The following is a 25847-nucleotide window of genomic DNA, read 5'->3' on the forward strand; positions in this document are numbered from 1 at the left end:
AAAGTCGTAATAACTAGTAACAATGGATTATGATATTGTCCCTGGTCTTACTTGTGTGCAATATTTTGGATATAAATATTTTGATACCAATTTTAGTGATCTCTTTGCCTCCCTCCTCTTCAACTTCAGTGACCGTATTAATGCATGTAATAATTTTGCACATTTGTTTCCAGATTAATGACCAGTTGTTAAGTTGACTGCTACTGAAGTGAACAAAAATGCCACGAGTTTGTGTTAACAGTGCTGACACATTTTGTTATGTGTGTGGAGAAGTGACATTTGCTTCACAAAAACAGTAAATAGCTTCATTGATTAAAAAAGCTTACAGTTGTTATTTTGGGTGCAATATAGGTGATCAGGATAAATCCTGGGCTTTACATGTGATCTGCAATAATTGTGCCAGCAACCTCAGCAACTGGATGCATGGAAGAGGACGTTCGATGCCCTTTGCAGTGTATCGTAATATGGCGTGAGCCAACTAACCACGTCTGTGACAGCTACTTTTGTATGGTTCCTCCTATCGAGAAGGGAATATATAAGAAGAAGAAGCGGACAGTGATCTATCCCAACATTCCATCTGCCATATCTGCAATCTGCCATCTCATTAGAGATTTGGATCTCTCTAAAGCTAATGCTGAGATTTTAGCATCAAGATTACAGCAGCAAAATTATCTGGAAAGCAGTGTAAATGTTTCATTCTACCGCAGAAAAGAGCAACAATTCACTCTTTTTTTTAAACATGCAAGGTAGTCTTGTGGCGTGTGTAGACTTAAATGGTCTAACGAAGGTTCTCACAATTAATCACAGGGCTGATGAGTGGAGACTCTTTACTGATTCGTCGAAGTTGAGCTTAAAAGCAGTACTTCTGCATATTGGTAAAGAGCTTCCTTCTATTCCAGTTGGGCATAGTGTGCATATGGAAGAGTCTTACCAAAACATGAAAATTTTACTAGAAGCCATCAAGCATAATGACTCTCAATGGCAGATTTGTGGGGACTTGAAAGCGGTTGCACTGCTATTAGGTATGCAGTTAGGGTATATTAAATATTGCCCCTCCCCCCCAAGAAACATGGACCTTGCCGTTGGTGGGAAGGCTTGCGTGCCTCAGCGATTCAGACAGCCGTACAGTAGCTGGAACCACAACGGGGGGGGGGGGGGGGGGGTATCTGATGAGAGGCAAGACAAACGTGTGGTTCCTGAAGAGGGGCAGCAGCCTTTTCAGTAGTTGCAGGGGCAATAGTCTGGATGATTGACTGATCTGGCCTTTTAACACTAACCAAAACGGCCTTGCTGTGCTGGTACTGCGAACGGCTGAAGGCAAGGGGAAACTATGAGCCGTAATTTTTCCCGAGGGCATGCAGCTTTACTGTATGGATAAATGATGATGGTGTCCTCTTGGGTAAAATATTGCGGAGGTAAAATAGTCCCCCATTCGGATCTCCGGGCAGGGATTACTCAGGAGGAAGTCGTTATCAGGGGAAAGAAATCTGGCGTTCTACGGATCGGGGGGTGGAATATAAGATCCCTTAATCGACCAAGTCGGTTAGAAAATTTAAAAAGGGAAATGGATAGGTTAAAGTTAGATATAGTAGGAATTAGTGACGTTCGGTGGCAGGAGGAACAAGACTTTTGGTAAGGCGAATACAGGGTTATAAATACAAAATCAAATAGGGGTAATGCAGGAGTCGGTTTAACAATGAATAAAGAAATAGGAGTGCGGGTAAGCTACTACAAACAGCATAGCGAACGCCTTATTGTGGCCAAGATAGACACGAAGCCCACGCCTACTACAGTACTGCAAGTTTATACGACAACTAGCTCTGCAGATGACTAAGAAATTGAAGAAATGTATGATGAAATAAAAGAAATTATTCAGATAGTGAAGGGAGACGAAAATTTAATAGTCATGGTTGACTGGAATTCGGTAGTAGGAAAAGGGAGAGAAGGAAACGTAGTAGGTGAATATGGATTGAAGCTAAGAAACGAAAGAGGAAGCCGCGTCGTAGAATTTTGCACAGAGCACAACTTAAACATAGCTAACACTTGGTTCAAGAATCATGAAAGAAGGTTGTATACACGGAAGAAGCCTGGAGATACTGACACGTTTCAGATAGTTTACATAATGGTAAGACGGAGATTTAAGAACCAGGTTTTAAATTGTAAGACATTTCCTGGGGCAGATGTGGACTCTGACCACAATCTATTGGTTATAAAATGTAGATTAAAACTGAAGAAACTGCTAAAAAGATGGGAATTTAAGGAGATGAGACCTGGTTAAACTGACTAAACCAAAGGTTATACAGAGTTGCAGGGAGAGCATAAGGGAACAATTGACAGGAATGGGGGAAAGAAATACAGTAGAAGAAGAATGGATAGCTTTGAGAGATGAAGTAGTGAAGGCAGCAGAGGATGAAGTAGGTAAAAAGACGAGGACTAGTAGAAATCCTTGGATAACAGAAGAAACATTGAATTTAGTTGATGAAAGGAGAAAATATAAAAATGCAGTAAATGAAGCAGGCAAAGAGGAATACAAACGTCTCAAAAATATCGACAGGAAGTGCAAAATGGCTAAGCAGGGATGGCTAGAGGACAAGTGTTAGGATGTAGAAGCTTATCTCACTAAGGGTAAGATAGCTACTACCTATAGGAAAATTAAAGAGACCTTTGGAGAAAAGAGAACCACTTGTATGAATATCAAGAGCTCAAATGGAAACCCAGTACTAAGCAAAGAAGGGAAAGCAGAAAGGTGGAAGGAGGGTATGGAGGGTCTATACAAGGGCAGTGTACTTGAGGACAATATTATGGAAATGGAAGAGGATGTAGATGAAGATGAAATGGGAAATACGATACTACGTGAAGAGTTTGACAGAGCACTTGAAGTCCTGAGTCGAAACAAGGCCCTGGGAGTAGACAACATTCCATTAGAACTACTGACGGCCTTGGGAGAGCCAGTCATGACAAAACTCTACCATCTGGTGAGCAAGATGTATGAGACAGGCGAAATACCCTCCGACTTCAAGAAGAATATAATAATAATTCCAATCCCAAAGAAAGCAGGTGCTGACAGATACGAAAATTACCGAACTATCAGTTTAATAAGTCACAGCTGCAAAATATTAACGCGAGTTCTTTGCAGACGAATGGAAAAGTGGTAGATGCCGACCACGGGGAAGATCAGTTTGGATTCCGTAGAAATAATGGAACACGTGAGGCAATACTGACCCTACGACTTATCTTAGAAAATAGTTAAGGAAAGGCCAACCTACGTTTCTAGCATTTGTATACTTAGAGAAATCTATTGACAATGTTGACTAGAATACTCTCATTCAAATTCTGAATGAAGGTGGCAGGGGTAAAATACAGGGAGCGAAAGGCCATTTACAATTTGTACAGAAAGTAGATGTTAGTTATAAGAGTCGAGGAACATGGAAGCAGTGGTTGGGAAGGGAGTGAGACAGGGTTGTAGCCTCTCCCCGATGTAATTCGATCTGAATATTGAGTAACCAGTGAGGGGAACAAAAGAAAAATTCGGAGTAGGTATTAAAATCCATGGAGAAGAAATAAAAACTTTGAGGTTCGCCGATGATATTGTAATTCTATCAAAGACAGGAAAGGACCTGGAAGAGCAGTTGAACGGAATGGACAGTGTCTTGAAGGGAGGATATAAGATGAACATCAACAAAAGCAAAACGAGGATAATGGAATGTAGTCGAATTAAGTCGGGTAATGCTGAGGAAATTAGATTTGGAAATGAGACACTTAAAGTGGTAAAGGAGTTTTGCTATTTGCGGAGCAAAATAACTGATGATGGTCGAAGTAGAGAGGATACAAAATGTGGACTGGCAATGGCAAGGAAAGCGTTTCTGAAGAAGAGAAATTTGTTAACATCGAGTGTCAGGAAGCCGTTTCTGAAAGTATTTGTATGGAGTGTAGCCATGTATGGAAGTGAGACATGGACGATGACTAGTTTAGACAAAAAGAGAATAGAAGCTTTCGAAATGTGGTGCTACAGTAGAATGCGGAAGATTAGATGGGAGATCATATAACTAATGAGGAGGTATTGAATACGATTGGGGAGAAGAGGAGTTTGTGGCACGACTTGACGAGAAGATGGGATCGGTTGGTGGGACATGTTCTGAGGCATCAAGGGATCACCAATTTAGTATTGGAGGGCAGCGTGGAGGGTAAAAATCGTAGAGGGAGACCAAGAGATGAATACACTAAGCAGATTCAGAAGGATGTAGGTTGCAGTAGGTACTGGGAGATGAAGAAGCTTGCACAGGATAGAGTAGCATGGAGAGCTGCATCAAACCAGTCTCAGGACCGAAGACCACAACAACAACATAAATATTGCTTTCTCTGTGAATAGGATAGCCGAGCTGGTGTATTTCATTACAGTAATCATGAATGGCCCACCAGAAAAATTTTTCAACCAGATATAAAGAACATTAAGAGTGAACTTCTAGTAGACCCTAAAAAGATTCTGCTCCCTCCCTTGCACATCAAGTGGAGTCTCATGAAGAACTTTGTTAAGGGATAACAAAGCTGGTTACGTGTTTAAGTTTTTAAGGCAAAAATTAACTTACTTATGTGATGCCAAAGTAAAGAAGGCCATCTTTGTAGGCCCACAGATTCGAGAGATTTTTGGAGACCATACTTTTGATGGAATCATACAAGGTGATGAGAATCATGCATGGGAATGTTTTAAGACAATCTGTTTATAATTCTTAGGGAACAAACGAGCAATAAATTACAAGAAGATTGTAGATAACATTTTGTCATATTATGAAAACTTGTTTGCAACAAGTCATTGAAAATGCAATTCTTACATAGTCATCTTGACTTCTTCCCCAAATGTTGTGTTGCGGAAAGTGATGAACAGGGGGAGCGATTTCATCAATAAATTGCCACATTTGAGAAGAGGTATGCCGGAAAGTAGAGCCCTACTATTTTAGCAGATGACTGCTGGGCTGTTATAATGAATGTTCCTGAGTATGTGTGTAAACGTCAAGCCAAACCGAAAACGGTCATCTTCTGAATTTATCTCTGAACAAAATATGTAATTGTATATACTTATACTGTACATATGGTCATTTAACATTTCCAATCCTTTATATGCGTTTGTGACCAGTTAATTTATATTTTTTCTTATGTGCTTTACATAATTCTGGTACAATGTAGACTTACGAAGTATTGTCATTCATGTAATATTATCCTCATTTTTTCTTAATGTTTTACTTTTGTACTTCCAGAATGGCACTGAAATTTGTCAATGAATAACACATAACATAATAAAAGTAATTATTCACTTGAAATTTGTTATGCTGAACCTTGGAACATGAATGCATGTTTAGTTAGTGACTTATTTTTTAAAAATAAAATAGGTTAATTTTTTAAAAAAACATGAGCTAAATATTTATGAAGATGATGATTTTGTATCTTTTATGCTTAAATAAACATAAATAACTGAAAATCATGCAATTTACACACTTTCATTTCAAATTTGTTGTTCAGTGTTATCATAACGAAGAGGTTGTGACAACGAACCCGTGAGCACGCGCCAGCGCTGCCAGGAAGAGGGCCTCCGACGAGATCCACATCCAGAGTGCTGTGGCCGGCTTCTGAAATAGGTAGTGGGTGTGTTGCTCAAAGCGAAAGAAAGCAATGCGGTCAGCTGTGCCGTTTACAGTTTGGTGTAACGGTTCGCGTCGGTGGCTCGCGTGCTACTACGCGTCACCAGTTCAAAAGCGACCGTCAGATATTGCCTGCTGTTTCATAGTTATAATATATGGAAAGTTCTACAAATTTTTAATCATTGCAATGTTTTTACATTTTTTAATATTGGATGTTTATATAAACAGCTGAATGCAGCGCCCATGGGTTCGAAAAAATGGCTCTAAGCATTATGGGACCTAACATCTGAGGTCATCATTCCCTTAGAACTACTTAAACCTAACTAACCCAAGGACCTCACACATATCTATGCCCGAGGCAGGATTCGAACCTGTGACCGTATCAGCATCGCGGTTCCGGACTGAAGCGCCTACAACCGCTCGGCCACACGGTCGGCTCCATGGGTCGACTTCTCTATTATAGTATGTTGTTCTTCGGTAATAAACGTGCTTCGAGTGCTAGGCGTTGTTCTTACTGACTTCATCAACTGAGTTCAGGTTTGGAGAAGATTGTGGAATACGACGAGATAATATCTTGCCGCAGACTTCCTTCTTTACTACCATCTCCTCTGTTAATAATGTTGGTTTCAAATATTGAGTAATGGTAGGTCTTACATAGCTCTCAGTGTAATTTTTTCGACCCACATAGTCAAAAATTTTAGTGTAACGACTGGTAATATGTTCATACTATGACATGTATATATTTTTTCGTTCGATTTTCCTATATTCCACAGTTTGTATTCGCTTCACAGGAGACCAACATGCTCCCTTCAGCTCCTAACTTAAGTCTTCCATATGGGTTCATTTGAATCTGTGAAAGCCCAACATAGAAACCTATACACTGATTAGGGGAAGTAACCATAAAACTTACTCGTTCGACGTCATTCTAAATGAATCTAAGAGATGACCTGTTACATGAGGAATTAAATAAATGACTAACGTTAAATGTAGAATAGCAAATCAACAGCGCCTGGACAATAGTATAGGATAAACAATATGTACCATCATAACTCAGTTCGTATAGTTACTGCGTGGATTCACTCACCGTGGCAACTTGGAACATCTGGAAGCAGGCACACGCACCGATGGCTAGGCTCTGTGCGAGCAACATGGCTCCTAGGCTCTTCTCTAACAAGTCTGCATTCCTGTTAAATCACACAGCAGAGGAGATTTACTATCAGAAGTCCGTCAAGGAGTGTAATAAAATTGGACAATACCAAGCGCCATCCAGTTTAGGAAAAGCCAATATCCAACTGTCCCAAGCGAAGTGCTTTTATAACTCGCAGTTGTTTACAATTCCTTTCACATTCTTCAAAATACACGGACGATTTTGAAAATTATCAGCATCAGCAGGCGTGATCTAGTTGAATCGAAATTTACATCATAGTTTAGCTCCACGTAAAAACACGAATGATGTCTTACTTTGAGAAATCAGCGTGGGATGAGAATCTTACGTCCTGCAATCAGAGCTTCTCAATAATGTGGCCATGTTACTGGGGGATCTCTCTGCATGTAGTTTCTTACGGATACCATAAGTAACAGTGGACACTATAATGCCGCAAAGTACAGCTTATTATTCGACAGAGGGAACCGTGGATCCGGCTGCAGTGAGAACTGACTTGGACACAGTAATATGTACAACAGCGTTGTAGTTCAAGGCGATGCACTTTCTTTTCTGGAGGGTAAGCATGGCAAGTGGTAGTTGGAAATGGCTTAAGATGTTAGCCTCGAAAGGTTATTGTTAACGTTTTTAAATTTATGGACCGCTATAATAGCTAACCAGTGACAGTGCTGATGGAGAAAGTGACGGGATGTGCAATCGAACTGTTAATGTTGGTTAAAAATGGCTCAAATGGCTCTGAGCACTATGGGACTTAACATCTTAGGTCATCAGTCCCCTAGAACGTAGAACTACTTAAACCTAACCAACCTAAGGACATCACACACATTCATGCCCGAGGCAGGATTCGAACCTGCGACCGTAGCAGTCCCGCGGTTCCGGACTGCAGCGCCTAGAACCGCACGGCCACCGCGGCCGGCTTGGTTTAGTCGGTGGAATACAAATTATGACAGCAGGGTGAAAGGAGTGATAACCAAGTGTGTACCCTAAAGAAGCAAAGCAAAGTACCGGTCTGCGTTCTGTCTCTGACTGGCCAATCAGGGCCAAGCGATCGCAGTGTCTCCACTGGCAATGACGTCAATGGATGGAGTTGTGGGGTGCGGGATGAGCATGTCGCACTCCCAGCGATTGTTGGCATTCTTGACCTTGGAGACTCTATTTCTCACACATGTAGCTCCTCAGTTGGCATCACGAGGCTGGGTGCGCCCATTCTAGTCCTCACACCTAGGAAAAATCGCTGATAATACCAGAACATGGGTCCTCCATATGACAACCAAAAATTGAGAATATAGATGGACTACCCCAAACAAGAAGTTACAGTAGGTACTTCATTTATGTGATGGTAAATATGTTATTATGCAGTAAACTGAGAGATATCGTGAAGAATACAGCGAAACCTGCCCGGGTAGTTATGCGTGTTAAACTGCTGGCCCCAGATTACATGTATGTGACAGATTAACGATGAATATTAGTGTGCCGCACAGCTTGGTTAAGGTTTTTAGGCAGTTTCCTACATCTCAATGGGTGAAAAAAGGGCTGGTGCCCGAGTTCCACCTCAGTTACACCATTCACAAACATTTAGAAGAACTTTCGCTTAGCCCCACGTGGAAAAAACTACGTGAAGATAGTTCAAGAGCATCTGGCCATCCCTTAAATTAACCATGCCAAATCTGTTCATAAACATTCTGACACTGTGCTGATGCAATACAAAGGCAGAAGAAAAAGAATGGTATGTGGATTACAAAGAATTTTAGATTTTGCGAAAACTTGACAAATTTTGTGGGACACAACTGAACATCGTGACTTGCAAATAAAAACAACAAATACTGTTCTCTCTGTGGGATTTCGTTTTAAAAGAATCCAAAATAAGCATGCTGTCATGTGTGGGAATGCAACAACATAAATGGTACGGCCAGAAACTACCCAAGGCGTAGTTCAAGCATCCCCCCCCCCCCCCCCCCCCCCCAAGGCAGTTTTGCTGGATATTAAAAAATACAAATGGAAAGCGTGTGACAATGAAAAATGCAAGAAAATGACGATGTAACATTTAAGCAACTCTAAGGTGGCTTGGCATAAAATTTGGTAATACAAAGTTATCGATGGCGTAAAATTTAAAAATTTAAATAGCCACAAAAATTCAAATTGTATTTTTATAAACTCTACCCTTCCCACCCCTCTCCAGACAATCTTAGCATAATATTTTAGCAGTTATTAAAATGAAATAGAAAGTCACAGCCTAGAACTTTAGCAGGCACTAAAATAAAACAGTCACTCACAGTTTTTAATGGTAAACCTTAACCAGACGTATGCAAACATCACAGAACTCACATCCTGCGACACCTCACTTTAGTGAAAACTAACCCTTATTCAGAGATGGCAGTAGACCTTTTGAGTTGGCCATCATGCCGGTGTAGGCGTGGAGGGGATCCACCTCTGTTTAAGAGTCTGTCAAAGTGTAGCTGCCAAATTATGTAAGCTTCGCCTGAATTGCCTAAAAATGGCACCACGTTCACAAACGATTTTGCCAATACCATCGTACTTCCAAAACAGTTAAATGTTTTACCTGTATTGTATTAAATACTTATCAAGTTCAAAAAGTAATGCCAGTACTACACTACTTCCAAAATTCTGTACGCTTCATTCGCATTGTGTTAATTGGTGTCTTTCAGCACATCACCTCCATATTTCATATGCCAATCAAAAATGTGTTTTGGTCAAATACTGCACTGCCTGAATATTATATTTTATTCACCAGGTTGGCACACAACCTGCTTTATCATAATCAGTAAATTTTGTACACTACAACAAATGTTAATGTCAAACAATGTTGCAGTAAATTCTCTCTCTCTCTCTCTGTCTACCTATGTATCCATTGTCTGCAATCTTTACTTTAATGATGGACCAACATTTTATTTCAGAGTGAATGGGTGGTAAAAACGAAAAGAAAATATTCTAAATATCGTTTTACATTTCCTTATAATAAATCACATTTTCATACACACATTGTTGCCTTGCAGCACAATACGTTCGAGTTTTATGCCGTCACAATGTGGAAAAACGTGGATTTAATACATATCCTAATTAACATTCATCACTTTTTAGAATATCATGAATTCCAAAAGCAACTATCTGTTCTGAATGTGCAAAGCTGTCCTTCTTGAGTGACTGTTATTTTCACTTTCACTTCTGAAGAAACGTTTAGATCATAATCACAACCAATGAGATTGTAAGAGGAAATTAAAGATTCTTGTGGATTAAACGACGAGCCACAACAGTATTCTTTTAGAGAGTAAGATCATTATCTCTTGTAGCTCCACTGTGTGATACCTTATAAACAGAAGCTGATTTTTTATACACACCATTTTCTACCGGGTAAACATAAAAAATTTATATTTCGGTATATGACTCTTCTTTAAATCAAATGTGTCCATGTTGCTCACCCTCTATCACGATACATCATGCACACATTGCCATTAGTTAGAAAGTGAAATTCACTATTACCAATCGCCGAAGATCTTGATAGTCAATATATTTTGCAGACCTTCAGACAGACCAGCGCTGCCACTAAAAATTTGGCGTTGGCACATGTTGCACTCAGAACTGAACGTGATCTACCGTCTCCAATGCTGGTAGTCTTTCAGTGCATATTATGCTTCCATCCTCGCCCAGATGTTTCGGGTTACGCAACATGCGAACAGACGAACACTTGTTTTCTTTAATTAAAACATGTAGCTGATCGCCAAAATATTAAAATTATTAAAGAAGCAGCACATAGTGCAGGTTGGAAAGTTTTGTATCCAGTAAGGGGAAACCACTGAACAGTGACAACGTATAAGCCAACTAGATCATAGATCGTCCAGTAACGGTAACATGCCGACTGCAGTGGTTGCTCTTGTTAAAGACCTTCTTGTTGAGTTAAAAATTGGTTCTGACTTGTTACGACTTGCTCCAAATGGCAAAAAAAGAAACTGATCAACAACGTCTGACATGAGTCAGCAAGTCATGACAAGTCCTTCCCCTTTGACATCTGTAGCGTATTTCACTTCCACATTTCTAGAAACATAAAATACGATCTCAAAGGTATTTGTGGCATAATCAATGCAATCTCAAATGCAAATGTTGTGTCTTCACCGGTATGCTGTCATCATATTGTGCTTTCGCATTTAAACGAACAGGAAACAAAATCTTGAACATACGTGGCTCAAGGAAGTCAAATGCAGATGTGGCCTCTCGTCACATCTGTTCTGCACGGTTATGTTGACGGGAAGTAACCACAATTACGCAGTAAGAAAATTAACAGCTGCAGTTTAGTCTCGGAGTTGCCCCTTCTTATGCATCAAAAGAATTTTGAGTGGCTGACAGCATCACTAGGAGACGAGATTAGATATGTGTTCAGAAGAGCTGCATCTCGTACAGCCACTCTGTTAAGTGCCAGCAATCTATCAGGATGACCTCGTAATATTGTTCCTATAGCTCGGGCTATATTGTCAACCAAATATAATTCATTGTCATTTGCTGTTAGAATCAATTGTGTGTTGTTTCATATGCGAATTCCCGCGAAGTTTTTGTGTGAACTGTTTCCAAATTACCAAATCGCACTTTCTGCGGGAATCTTCCAGCTGATGGAGTGTTCTAATATGCAGCATCCCTTTGTGAAATTGCATACTCCACTTTATTATTTTCGGTAGCCGTCATGGACTTGAAGCAATACTCGACGCTTCTTTCAGCTCCGTAGATATTATTTCATTATCATGTGAATTATTACCTGCCACTCTCAAAGCTAGGAACAAAACAATCGTTCCACCAATTCATTCTGATTATTCCACTATACAAAATTATTATGTTCTTGTGATTCCCTAGAGACTATCTTTCACTCTCGAACTTCAAGTGCATTTTTGTTCTTTTCCATAGCAATATACATGTCACCATCACTCATTAATGAGTCACAACTTTTATTTAATACGGGCTTAGCAGAATGGGTATATTTACTGCGTCTACTAGAATTTACTTGTCTGTGGAAGAGATAACTCTGTTAATGAGTACTGGTAGCTCCGAGTACAGTCCACAATTTTGAAGGTCTTAAGTTGTGTAACTCCTTTTTAGGCATTTAATTTTAAACAGTAGGTAATATAATAGTCACTTTCCCCAGTATCTTGTACTGTGAAGTATTAAATCATTTCATTTTGAAAGTTGACCTGTCATGGGACGCCACAGTGAAAGTTAACCTGTTTGGAGCATATATAAAAATGGTTGAGAATGTATGCAAAATATAGTTTACTGACAACATTTGTTTTCCCAGAAACATAGACTGACATAATTTATGCAAAACACGTTATGATGGAATATCGTAAACAACTTACAGGTGGCGAAACACCACAATGGACAATGATCCTGGTTGGCAAAAGTGAGTCAAGTACTCTGGCCCTAAAAATATGAATAACGCAATCTGAATTGATCTGACGGTGAGCAGACTTTGATCGATAATTTACAGAAGTCTATATAGGTGCAGCTGAGAACAAGTGGCGATTGTGATTCGTACACCCTGGCAAGGCCGGAGCACCAGTACATTACCCTGTTCGCTTCGTGCACCGATGTAACTTGCAGCTGTGGGCGGTGGTGGCGAGTTGCAAGGCGGCACCTGTGAATCGATCGCGGCCACGACAGAAATGCAAAATCTCCCGTGTGGCGATGAGGCAGACTGATCGCAATTTACTCTCTAGCAGAACCCTGAAATCACAGTAGATTTCAGTGTGTGTCACATCCGTTCGCTGGTGCACCAAGGACCAATTTGGTTCACTTACACGACAGAGAGCACAAGGATACCAAACGTCGTGACTGGTAAACCAAAGACGTATAAGCGGGCTCTCAGTAAACGAGTAGTCAAAGACGTTTGAAGTCACACTTTTGGTACAGTAAGAACTTCACCACAGGTTGCCCAGTCTAAACTACTCGCAAGTGACGTCAGTCTTAGGACAGGTCCCAAGTACCAACCACACATGCCAGACCTTCGACCAGAAGTTGCTTCCGTACCAAAGTCCAGAACCCGAATGCCTCGCGCCTCTCCCAGAGAAAACAATCCTGTTTTTCCGCAAGGTGCACGAACGACACCGCCTTCACCCACCTCGAGGCCATCACAGAGCTTTAGAGGCACTAAATCCCCGTTCCTACATGACAGCACGAACTCATGTCGAACAAGTGCAAGAGTTAGAAACCTGCATCTCTGGAAAAAAAGAAACGGCTAATTCCTGTTTCTTTTTTTTTTTTAAAGTCTTTGCAGTGGGAGAAGATGTTTTTGTCTGAAGTCGCGTCGCTTTTCACAGCAACAAGCGAATGGATACAGTCTTAGAGATCTTTACCTAAATTTCCTGTGCTTTGGAGCGTGTTAGTCCTAGCTACGAGGTGTCATAAAGATTCTATATGTAAACCTTTCTCGGATGGAGTATCTGATACGACTCAGGCAGCCGATGGAAGTGGTTCACAGGCCTATTTGCAGTATTGGCAGACACGATAACTTTTGAATTTTTATTAGGCGGGGCGATGCACATAATTCATGTTTACAGTTCCACTGTGTAGACCCATCCCTTCAGTCCATCGCCACCAGCCCAGTCTTAGGCTGGCGCCAGTGTAGGTATAGTGGCATTGTCCTGCTGGAGACCTGTCTCGACTAGGGGGTGCTCTGTCTGCCCTCTGCAGCTGTGGGCCTGTCTGGCAAGATTTACTGAGGGATGGGCTCTCTGGCACGTGCTTTCAACTTCCAACATGCCTTTCTACAAACTAAGAACCATAAAAATACGTCATGCTTTTCGCCCCCTACCAGGCTCCATCAGCGCCTGTCAGGCCGTTAACTTTCTAGAGTCTCTCTCAATTTCCGTAGCATTGTAACAAAATCTTCATGCAAAATAGTAACTTGACCTCTCTCAATCTGAAACTTACCTGTGGATTACAAATCATTAACACTATCGGTTCAGAGCTGATGTTACGTAGATATCACACTCTCTTTCTGCTGATTTACAAAAAAAGTGATGTAGTTAGTCTCCCACCTGTCACACTTTAGTTTTGTAATTCTTCTTCATCACCATCACCATCTTCATCATATATTTCTTTTTCTTCTCCAGCTCTGCGTTCTGCTTTCATAAATACGTTGTTTTATTTGGCGTCATCTGCTTCATTTTGATCTGTCTTCACCTTTTGGATTTGCTGTCCTTGTTAAAAGAATCATCGTAAAGTTGGGAAAGGGGTCCAAATGCTGTTTCCGGTACTGACTCAATTTCATCTTCCTTTTTTTCCCCGCATCATCTGCTCTGTCTCAAGCCTGGAAACCAAGATTGTGTCTAGACTCTCTGCTGTGGTGAGAAAATATCTCCACTGTTACCTCGACATACCCTCGGCTGCTGCAGGGCTCAGACACTCTTGCCTGGAGCACGCTACATCTGCACATTCTTTCGCCTCCAGGTGGAAAAGTCCAGCCCTCAAAACACTGCCTGGCAGCAAGTCGGCGTGAGAGACGAACTACGAGTCTGCCGCACCGTGCAGTGCTGCAATGCGCTTTTCATGGGTGTACTCAGAATGAGTACCCAGAATTCAGCTGTCCACGTGTACCAAAGCTGGGTGTCATCAGTGACACTGATTACGTGCAAGCACTTGCTAGTGATGAGCTAAGCACACGGACCACTGAATACGGTCGATTGGACTCCTCCTCCATCCAGACGCACTGAACTTTTAACTGCTATCAGCCCACTGGAGTAATTCCGTGTAACACCACGTGGCCTCCTCTGTTGGTCTAGCTGCCACACTGGCTGCCCACGGGCCAAGAAGCTGTTTATCACCAGTGACACGGTACACAACGCCCAGCAACTTGCTACACATGCCTGGGCCTGTTGCACATTCGCCTACGAACACGCCAAATGAAGGTTCCAAGTTTAAGACTGGGGTGCAACACTGGACCTCGCCATCGTTGCAGCTAGCTGTCACTATTGGGTCCATGCCACCACCATGCGGGTGGCAAGTGTCTGCAGTCCGTGCTGTCCACATGCGCGTTGCTGCAACGATCATACGCACTTCACACGACAACATGCTATGTCATGTTGTGTCTACTTACAAGCCTGTAAGTGGTATAATTGCTTTGTGGTTGCACCAGTGATGAACCATTATAAGATGTCTACAGCATGTCGTACTATTGTTAAAGAATTTTCTTTCATTGCTCTTAACAATAATTTTTATAAATGATTCAAACATGAACTGAAATACAAATTCAATAAGGTTAGAAAATTGGCTGTTACACCTTCTAAGTAAAAATATTTGCTTGTACACGCCTCAAAATGAGACCTGTATAGCATTTAATCCAATTTTATGAGATCAATGGTTTGACTGAGTATGCGGTGACACAGTTGCTAAGAAGAGTTTCATTTTCACCTGTTTGTAATTTAATCAGCAGAGCATTCATTCAGTAGTTTTCATATCTCGTTACCATTGCTCTTTCTAGAGATTAGCTTAAATATATTTGTAATTGTGAATAGAAAATAGATACAACTCTCTGCTGGGTTTGAATACCTTCCGTTAGCTACAAATATGGTTCTCACAGAGGAACGACTCTGATTGTGTACAGCGTATTGGTAGATATATGCTCGCTAAATGTAACTTCTTAAGGAGATAATGTGCGTGACACAAGCTGGCGACAAAGGTGAAGCACACTTATACTGGTTGCTGCTGTTGCCTTAAGAGCGCAGCGAAGCACGTGAATAAGACGTTAATATGACAATATTTCAGCATATACACATACAATAAACTTTAGAGCTTTTTCAAGTTTCTGCAACAGCTGTCGTGTATACGTTGAGCACTGTCATGTACGGGCAGATCACATTTCCCCTCTTCTTCCCCTCTGGCATGGTTATCCCTACAACCTTCACACTGTTCGTATAGTTTCACTTTATAAATTTGTTTACCTTCCTCGCCTTATGAACTTATTGTATTTACTTTGTAGCGCTTAGAGTCAGGATTAATACTACCCTTAGATAATTTGATTAGTAATGTTACCGTTGAGTGTTTTATGCTAAGACATACACTGTACTGTGAATAAAGACTATGTTTACTTGTTTCCAGACATATCCGCAATAGAGAAATGTGTTAAGAGTGTACAACTCTGTATCAAAGTGGACGGTGTATATGTTTGTGAAAACAAGAAGAACATTGCAATGAGTAATCTCACACTACCAAAGAACTTGCTTGGTAAACGTGAAAGAAGTTCTTCCCGTTACCTTGAGTAAGAAGTCTGACAGCATTTACAAGTAACCGATCACTTGTGGATGGTATATGCTGTAAAGACCCAAAATGGCCGCACATCCGACCACATGATCATGACTTCATTTCTAGTGGAGAAACAGCAGGATTCTCTTCATATGTACAGTGTTAACTCTAGGATATATGGCTACGGCTTGTTAGCGAACTGGCTGAAGTTGTCAGTTCTATAAAAGAATCGTGGACGGTGTTTTTTCCTTGCATTTAAATTCTCATATTAATGACAGACGATGTCAGTGTTTCTTTACTTTTCATTGAACAATCGATGAAGTGAAGAAACTGCAGGATTCTCTTCATATGCACAGTGTTAACTCTAGGATATATGGCTACGGCTTGTTAGCGAACTGGCTGAAGTTGTCAGTTCTATAAAAGAATTGTGGACGGTGTTTTTTCCTTGCATTTAAATTCTCATATTAATGACAGACGATGTCAGTGTTTCTTTACTTTTCATTGAACAATCGATGAAGTGTATAAGTAACTCCAGGAACTCTGTGCGACATACAATCGGATTCTTTTTCAGTCCTCTCTGTCCGCAAGACAGCGACGGAAAATTGCACAACGTTTCATACCCTGGCACATTATTCTGTGTGGTGAAGTGAACTGAATAATTCTCTTCAGCAAATTTACATGAATTCATGTACCCTCAGTTCCTGTCTCACGATACCTGTTTGTCAATGCAAGCCCATCAAGCACTTCATGGCAAAGGGCAAATCAGAAAACTCCACAATAGTGGCTACATATAGGCTATAACAATACTTAGTATTATTTTAAAATCTAAAAATCATTTTAGGGAAGGGAAAGAGTACTTTAAGAACCGGACCAGTTCACAGAATTATAAAATGCCACACTTGAAACGGGGCTTGTCTGGGTGTGGGCATCTGCAAGCCACGTGAAGAAACGAAAAATTGACAGGAGGTGGGCACTTGTGTTGAATGTCGGAGAGAGAACTAAGATCAAATGGCTCTAAGCACTATGGGACTTAATATCTGAGGTCATCAGCCTCCTAGACCTAGAACTACATAAACCTAACTATCCTAAGGACATGCCCGAGGCAAGATTCGAGCCTGCGACCGTAGCAGCAGCGCGGCTCCGGACTGAATCGCCTAGAACCGCTCGGTCACAGCCGCTGGTGAGAATTAAGACAGCTGATTTCGCCTAAAGTATTACGGCCACTTCGGCGCAGGCTGGTTGGGATGCGACACTCATTCTGGCGTTGCACAACCTCCACGGGACGAGGGTGAGCGGAAGTCACTGTAAGGTGTGGAAGAGGGTTGGGGCAGGGAGAGAATATTAAATCGTGGTACTGCAAGAGCCGGCTGCGGTGGTAGAGCGGTTCTAGGCGCTTCAGTCCGGAACGGCGGTGCTGCTACGGTCGCAGGTTCGAATCCTGCCTCGGGCACGAATGTGTGTGATGTCCTTAGGTTAATTAGGTTTAAGTAGTTCTAAGTTCTAGGGACCGATGACCTCAGATGTTCAGTCCCATAGTGCTTAGAACCATTTGAACCAATTTGATACTGCAAGAACCGATAGCAGGCCGGAAGGGGAAACGAAGGCCACACTTTTCGCGCTAGATGTGCCAGTTTGCATCCTAAAATGACGAAAAACTTCGCATGATTTTACATACGGTTGCAGGACCACTGCCTGCATGGAACTAGCTACGAGTAAGACAGACAGGAAATGCTGTATGCGCAGACATAGCTATTAATTAAAATGAGGTAATAAGCACAGCCAAATTTCGATTTTACAATAATACAAATGGTGGCTATTTCAACGAGCAAAAAAACCCGTAGGACAACCTATTTCAATGTGACAAGCAAAAATTTTGCGTCGATTTGCAACGTTGGTGCAGGAAAGTTAAGGTCTGAAGAGTGAGGCAGGGTATTTCTATGTGAGTTACTGCAAACACAGATTTCTGAAGGCATTGGCTACCGTCCTAGCAATCCGTTGTCTCTGTGGAAATTATAACAGAGGCATGGCAGGATAACAAAGGTTTCAATAAAAGTACCAAAGAGTGTTAAGGACTATGTAACTACGATTTCAGAGACTATTCAAACAAGGGAATAAGGAAAGGGTACACATTAATTTCACTGGGCACAGGTACGTTTCTATGTACCTCAGCCTGGCGTCTGCTTGTTGTACAGATTATGTGGTCATTCCCCATAAGGTCGCTCCGGATTGACACTCCTAGATAATTTACGTTAGTTAATGTTTCCAGCACTTTGTCGTCGATGTTGTTGTACAGTAGCGGATTTCTCTTCGGATCTAACTGCAAGATGTTATATTTATTTACGTTCAGGGCTAACTGCCGGTCCCAATCGCCAGTCCCTGTACTGTTCGTCAGCCGTGTGTAAATTCTTCTGCAAATCACTGTCGTCTTCTGGCGTTGAGACCTCCTTATTGACAACAGCGTTCTACTCCGAACACCGTCCAAACAAGCCTCGGAAGCCGGAACTGTACTAACCGACCGTAGTATCTTCCTCAGCCGATAGATGTCACTGGTGCGGTTTGGAGGGGCGTGTTTTCGCCAAACCGCTCTCACGGCCGTAGTCAGTTTTCGCGATATGAGCTGAATTTTCTTCGTAATTAGCTCCTCAATTGGCCTCGCAAGGGTTGAGAGCACCCTCAGTGCCAATAGCTCACGGCAGATCCCGGACGGTCACCCATGCAAGAGCTGGGTGATGTGCCGGGAACCAGTGTTATCACTGCGGCAAGACCGTTTACTGACGCACTCTACCAGATCAGTTATATTCCATGCAAATAGTAACGGTCCAAACGCACTTCTCTCAGGTACTCCAGAACTTACATTTGTCGATTTCGTAAAGAGCGACGAATTGAATTTCATCTGCGAAGAATATCTAATCTTGTCCGATGCTCGGCAATGTAGTATTCATTAAGCAGCAATGCAGGCCAAATGCCTTCTTTAAGTTGAGGAACACAGCATCATCCCGACCACAGGTGTTTATAGCGCTGTGGATCTCATGGAGGAAAAGAGTGAGCTGAGTTTCGCTAGCACCAAAAGTGGGACAAAAATGTTAATCGATTGCCTTTATGGATCACCTGAGTAATGAGCTACAGTGGGAGAGCGTATCGGAGAGAGCTTCCAGAATGTGAATAATTTTCCTGAACATGCTCTTGTAATTGGGTCCAAATGGTTCAAATGGCTCTGAGCACTATGCGACTTAACTTCTGAGGTCATCAGTCGCCTAGAACTTAAACTAATTAAACCTAACTAACCTAAGGACATCACACACATCCATGCCCGAGGCAGGATTCGAACCTGCGACCGTAGCGGTCGCTCGGCTCCAGACTGTAGCGCCCAGAACCGCACGGCCACTCCGGCCGGCTGTAATTGGGCGTGACTTCAACTTGCCAGTAATAGATTGAGAGAGTCATGATATTGAAGCCGGTGCCAGAGGCAGGGATTCCAGTGACGGTATCCTGAATGCCTTGTTCGAAAATTACTTGTGAAGGTAGCGCCTTACATGTCCTAGAAACAAACGGAGATAAATTTTCCGACTTAGTTCACATAGAGGAGGGTATCACTGACAGAATCTATGACAATGGGTATTACAAAGAATGTTAAGAAAGATAGGAACATATTTTTGCTTAGCAAGATTGGCAGGATACAAATTACAGGGCATATGAGTGGTCGACGTGAGATATTCAGTACTGAGGGCAAATGTGTGGAGCACAAATGGAAAAAAAAAATAAATAAAAAGTGTAGTTCCGTACGGTCATAGACAAGTACGTTCAGAGCAAAGTCTTAAGGGATTAGCCGGCCGGTGTGGCCCAGCGGTTCTAGGTGCTTCAGTGTGGAGCCGCTCCACCGCAGCGGTCGCATGTTCAATCGTGCCTCTGGCATGGATGTGTGTGATGTCCTTCGGTTAGTTAGGTTTAAGTAGATCTAAGTTCTAGGGGACTGATGACTTCAGATGTTAAGTCCCAAAGTGCTCAGAGTCCTTTGAACCATTTTTTTCTTAAGGGATTATGACTACGCAACGTGTTAGAAAACTGCTACATATACAAGAGAGCTCCATCTCAGATTCAAGATAAATCAAAACCTAGCTGACAGAGAAAATCAGAATGAAGCTAAAATGAGAGTAAGGAGGGCGACGCTTTGAAAGTAAAATTTTGTCAGCTGGTCTGGCTAAATGCCCTAATAATTACAGGTTTTAGTCCTACACAGCGGTTCGAAATCATCCATTCTGTCACTGACTGACTACAATGACACGAAAACGAGAAATGACGGACAGAAGGTCAAAATATTGAATTCGGTCTTCCGTAATTGTTTCACCACAGAAGATCGGAATGCAATCCCTCCTTTCAGTAGCATTGTTTGAAGAGAGTCCGGTGTGAAGGGTTTGGTGTAAGTAAAGTGGATTAAGGATTTGCAGGTAGAATATGAAGCTTAAACTATTAAGAGCAGGGGCTGTCCCTCACTTACTGTGTTCTGAAAACAGGCAGTGAAAAAGAAAGGAAGAAAATGTAATGATTTTTATAATTAAATTTATACTGAGCGGAGTGAATATTATTCTTGAACGATGAAAGAAGAGAATTGTGTCTTACAGTAAAATTTACATCCCTACGAGACCATGGGGCAGAATAATGAAAAATAATGGTTTTTGAAATAAAATACACATTTCGAGATGTCTCTGTAGCGGAATAATGAAAAATGTTAATGTGTTTGATACCAAGAAGTGAGATGGACACTGCTGCTAAACAATAAAAGAAATTTAATGCTCTTTTTATAATTAAATTTATATTTTAACAAGAGCTTGTGGTTGAACAATGAAATAAACGTAATGTTTTATTGACGTCAATGAGCAAAATTGACGCTGTTGTTATACAGTGAAGAAAATGCAATATGTTTTTAATAATAAAATTAATATCTAGCCTATTTTATTTGTTCTCTCCTACTCCGTCTGTAACAAATTACATAAAGAAATATTTCATTGTTGATACCTCATTCTGACAATACATTACTCATGTTACTGCCTTCATTATACTCAGTGTGTAAGTCGAAATAGTTGAAGTACTGCATAATCCAGCACGCAAAGTTTATCTAAATAGAATGCTTATCATGAAACGAACTGATATCCTTCATCAAACAGATGTGGCTGACCTGTCTGCATATTCCAAATACCATTTAGATGTATTTTTAGCAGTAACTGACATTGCGGTGTTCCGGTGCATTGCAAAGCGTATAAAGTTCCGTTCACCTCGCACCACGCACGCCTCCTTGAAGTTACTGACATGCAGTTCTCACCCGGAAAAAGCTATACAAAAAAACAGCTGTATACAATGTAATTACAAATAGCACTGAAATTTGTCGGTGGGAGGATTAGTTAAATTACATTATCGATATGTGAGTCCGCTCGGTTAGCCGCGAGGTCTAACGCATGGCTTTCCGGGCGGGAAAGAACGCCTGGTCCCCGGCACGAATCCGCCTGACGGACTTGTGTCTAGGTCCGGTGAGCCGGCCAGTCTGTCGATGGTTCTTGGGCGGTTTTCCATCTGCCTTGGTGAATGAGGGCTGGTTCTCCTTATTCCGCCTCAGCTACACTATGTCAAGAATTGATGTGCAAACAAGTTCTCCACGTACGCGTGCCCCACCACTACTCTACGAGGCAAACATAGCGGTTACACTCGTCTGGTGTGAGACGTTCCCTCAGGGGTCCACCAGGTGCCGAACCGCACAATAACCCTGAAAGAGTGGTTCAGTGTGGGACAGCGGCGGTGGAGGCGATGGGGGGGGGGGGGGGGGGGGGAGAGAGAGAAGTGGACTGCGGTGGTTGTCACGGGATTGTGGATCACTGCGGCTGCGGCGGGGACGGAGCCTCTCCGTCGTTTCTAGGCCCACGGTTAACATACAGTACAATACAATCTACGTGTGAAAACTTTACTCTGTTACGGTAGTCTTGCATCACCAGTCACTACCGACCCTTACTGTAAACTGTACAAAGTCTGAAAAGCCCACATGTATACATCATTCATAGCTGTAGTCAGTTTATGGTAATTATGAATTATTCCTCACCGAAAATTTACAAATGGATTGTTTCTTTTAGAATAGCTTGCTCTGATGTTAGCGAGTGAGCAACACTCAACGCAGAATTTAGTTATTTAAATGTCCCCAAATGTTTCGAATTTGACACTGTGCTTTAAATCGAGCTACTTACCGCACTTTAGGGCGCATCTCAAACATTTTGGTAGCCAAATATCACAATATAATAATAATTTTCAACGGAGCATATGTTAGTAGGTCTGATCATTATGAGATCCAAGCCACGACTACACTCTGTCTACGCAAAAGAAGCTTCTAGTTCCCAAAATACAAGCGAATATGCTAATTTCTGATTGGCAGAGAAACATCACAGGCAGTCGGAGAGCAGCATCAAATCCGCTCAATCCCTCGCATATATACCGAAACAATCACAATTTTTCATTGAAGTGGAACAGTAAATTAAGATAAATAAATTTTGAAAACCCACAAATATAAAATTAATTCCCTCTTAACAAAACTACTTTACCAAAATCATAATCTCATTTTTCCTGTACCATTAACTGACGAAGTAGTTTATAACAAATGACTAACACACACTCCAATTCGAACATTCCCCACCTGACCAATTATTTTAGTGTATAATACAAAAACTTTCCATGAAACATGATTTCACATTCACACCTTCATTTACTCTCATAACTAAGCACAGTAATAGCAGTTATTAATAAAACAATTAGAAAATTAAACAAACACAACGGAAAATAAAAATTACAGTATTTTGACTACTGCTCAAACAGTATCCGTCAGCTAATGATCTCTACCAGATCGCAATGAAGCTACATACACACCGGCCTCCGACGCCAGCTGTCATGCGCTTAACTCATGCTACATGTCTTATCATTTCTGTAATGTCAGCACGATGTGAAGGCGCTACGTCTCAATATGTACTCTAAATATGGATGGATAGTTGCTCTGAATTCGTTTTTAGTACTGAGGTTTCAGATAAATTTAGGAAAACGTACAGAAGCTATAATTCGATTCCTAATCGTTTGTAAACAAACGTAAGAATTTTATAGTGCTCATTTCAACACGCTAATTAAAAACATAAGAATCGTCACTACTGACAATTTTTCCCCTTGAAAGCTCCAGTTGTGAAGTGATCGAACTGTACTCATAAAGAAAAGAGATTTAAGTATTTCATTGCTCTTTGAAATAGACTGATATAGCCCAATATCTAGTCAGTCGGTATTATCACACGTGGAATAATTAGCACTCCAGTGATCTATTTCCAGCTAGGGAGAGCTTTGTGAAGTCTGTCGTCTGGTACTTGTTCACACTACATCAAATTTAGTGTACTGTGTGTTTTGACCAATCTGAACAATACTTCTTTTCATGATTAAATTAATTTAATGTAAGTATTAGATGATGTAGATTGAATCCAGTGTAAATGTGAAAACGGTAATGGAATCGAAAGCAGAGTTAAAGTTCACAAAAATACTTGTACGTACAAGGGTCATTCCAAAAGAAATGCACACTATTTTTTTAAAATCCATCTTTTATTCTACATGTTTTAAAGTTTTACAGTGTATAGATACATCGCTTAGGAACAATATTTTCATTTCGCCACATAATTTCCATCTCTCTCAACTGCCTTACGCCATCTTGGAACCAGCCCCTGTATACCCGCACGGTAAAATTCTGGACGAACCTTTTAGAGCCACTGTTTGCGTGCACAAGGGAGTCATCACCTTCAAACCTTGTTTCACGAAGAGAGTCTTTCAGTTCCCCAAAGAGATGATAGTCACATGGAGCCAGGTCAGGACTGTAAGGCGGGTGTTTCAGTGTTGTCCATCCGAGTTTTGTGATCGCTTCCATGGTTTTTTGACTGACATGTGGCCGTGCATTGTTGTGCAACAGCAAAGCATCCTGCTTTTGCTGATATGGCTGAACACGACTCAGTCGAGCTTGAAGTTTCTACACTGTCGTCACCCATGCTTCACAAAAGTTATGGTGGTTCCACTTGGCATGATGTCCACAACCAAGAGTCCTTTGGAATCGAAAAACACCGTAGCCGTAACATTTCCAGCAGAAGGTGAGCTCTGAATTTTTTTTCTTGCGTGTATTTGCATGATGCCACTCCAATGATTGCCTCTTCGTCTCTGGTGAAAAATAATGGAGCCATGTTTCATCACCTGTCACAGTTCTTCCTAGAAATTCGTCTCCACCATTCTCGTACTGTTCCAAAAGTTCGCTTCATATCGTTTTTCTTGTTTCTTTGTGAGCCACTGTCAACATCCTGGGAACCCACCCGGCACAAACCTTTTTTAACGCCAACAATTTCAGTATTCTGCAAACACTTCCTTCCCCTGTCCCAACGTAGCGTGACAATTCGTTCACTGTGATGCGTCTGGCAGCAGTCACCAATTCGTTAACTCTCTGCACATTGTCTGGAGTGTGTACAGTACGAGGCCTGCCGCTGCGAGGACAATCCTCAATATTGACATGCCTGCTTTCATCACGTAACCTGCTTGCCCACCGACTAACTATACTGCGATCGACAGCAGCATCTCCAGACACCTTTTCCAGCCTCTTGCGGATGTTTCCCACTGTCTCGTTTTCACAGCACAGGAATTCTATGACAGCACGTTGCTTCTGGCGAACGTCAAGTGTAGCAGCCATCTCGAAGACATGCTATGACGGCGCCACTCACGGGAACAGGTTGAACTAAGTTTGAAAACAAGCGGGAAGGATGTATCTAAACACTGTAAAACTTTCACACATGCAGAATGAAAACTGTATTTTTACAATAATACTGTGCATTTCTTTTGGAGTGACCCTCGTAAATGCCCGCCACAACTACCCATTTCACGGACAAACACAAGAATTCATACAAACGTTTTCAGCAAACATGAAAATGTACTATTGTGACTAGCCGCTTTTAGTCTTACTTGATAATTGCTTGATGGTGGCGGACACACTTCTGCAGGCGATAATGAAGTTCACGATAGGCAGGCGTTTTTGAAGAGTGGACCGGTCTCTCGGACATTTCTTTCGCGAGACTGACAAGTTTACTATTGAGCAACGTGAGCTGTATACGCAGCTGTGCGATGAGGCTGACATTGAAGGAGTCGAAAACCATGGTCATCACCACGACGTGCATGGTCACTATCGAAACGTAGATCCACGTCACGGCGAAGCCGAACGGCTGCGTCACGTCAAAGGGCACAGCCAGTATGACGGGCAGGCCCTCGTCACTCACAGGGGAGAAAAGGTAGTAGACGACGGCGCCGATGCCGAACCAGATGTACATCAGCGTGAAGCGACGCACGGCGCGGCTCTGCGAGCGTAGCACAGGAATGTCGTCCAGAGTCAGGAACTCCGCGAAGTCATTACCAACCTGCAGGCAGAGAAACGCGTCAATGAGTACGATCTCAGGACATGATAGCTTCCGCCGTTAAATAGCATTAAGAGACTTCTCAGCAGAAAATACTTAAAATTACTAATAAAGGAAATGAATTCCCTAAATGAGTCTGTGATCGAGTTTGTTCGACAGCTCAGTTTAACAACAACAGAAACTGTGGAATTCAGTCTGGTTGGCAATGTAATGATCCAGCTACTGGGGACGGTATATTCCATAGTTTCTGACGATAGTATTGTAAGAGGTCCATGATTAAGGAATTTGTTGCTAGCGCGAGCAGTGTTGTATGCAGTAGGAACTGTGTAGCAGTTGTAGTAGCAGTAGCTATCAGTCTTGTGTATG

The 25847-nt window shown here is 41.7% G+C and overlaps 1 protein-coding gene across 1 annotated transcript in view; it reads right to left on the reverse strand.

Moving 5' to 3' along the window:
* LOC124620126 (odorant receptor Or2-like) overlaps nt 1–25847 on the reverse strand; it is a 66223-nt gene that overhangs the window by 20596 nt on the left and 19780 nt on the right. Inside the window, exons 2-3 of the mRNA XM_047146797.1 lie at nt 25036–25484; nt 6718–6817 (exon numbers count right to left, since the gene is read on the reverse strand). Coding sequence (XP_047002753.1) covers nt 6718–6817; nt 25036–25484 — 549 coding nt within the window. The remainder of the gene's footprint in view (nt 1–6717; nt 6818–25035; nt 25485–25847) is intronic.

Source organism: Schistocerca americana, chromosome 6, assembly GCF_021461395.2.
Source record: "Schistocerca americana isolate TAMUIC-IGC-003095 chromosome 6, iqSchAmer2.1, whole genome shotgun sequence".
Lineage (NCBI taxonomy): Eukaryota > Metazoa > Arthropoda > Insecta > Orthoptera > Acrididae > Schistocerca > Schistocerca americana.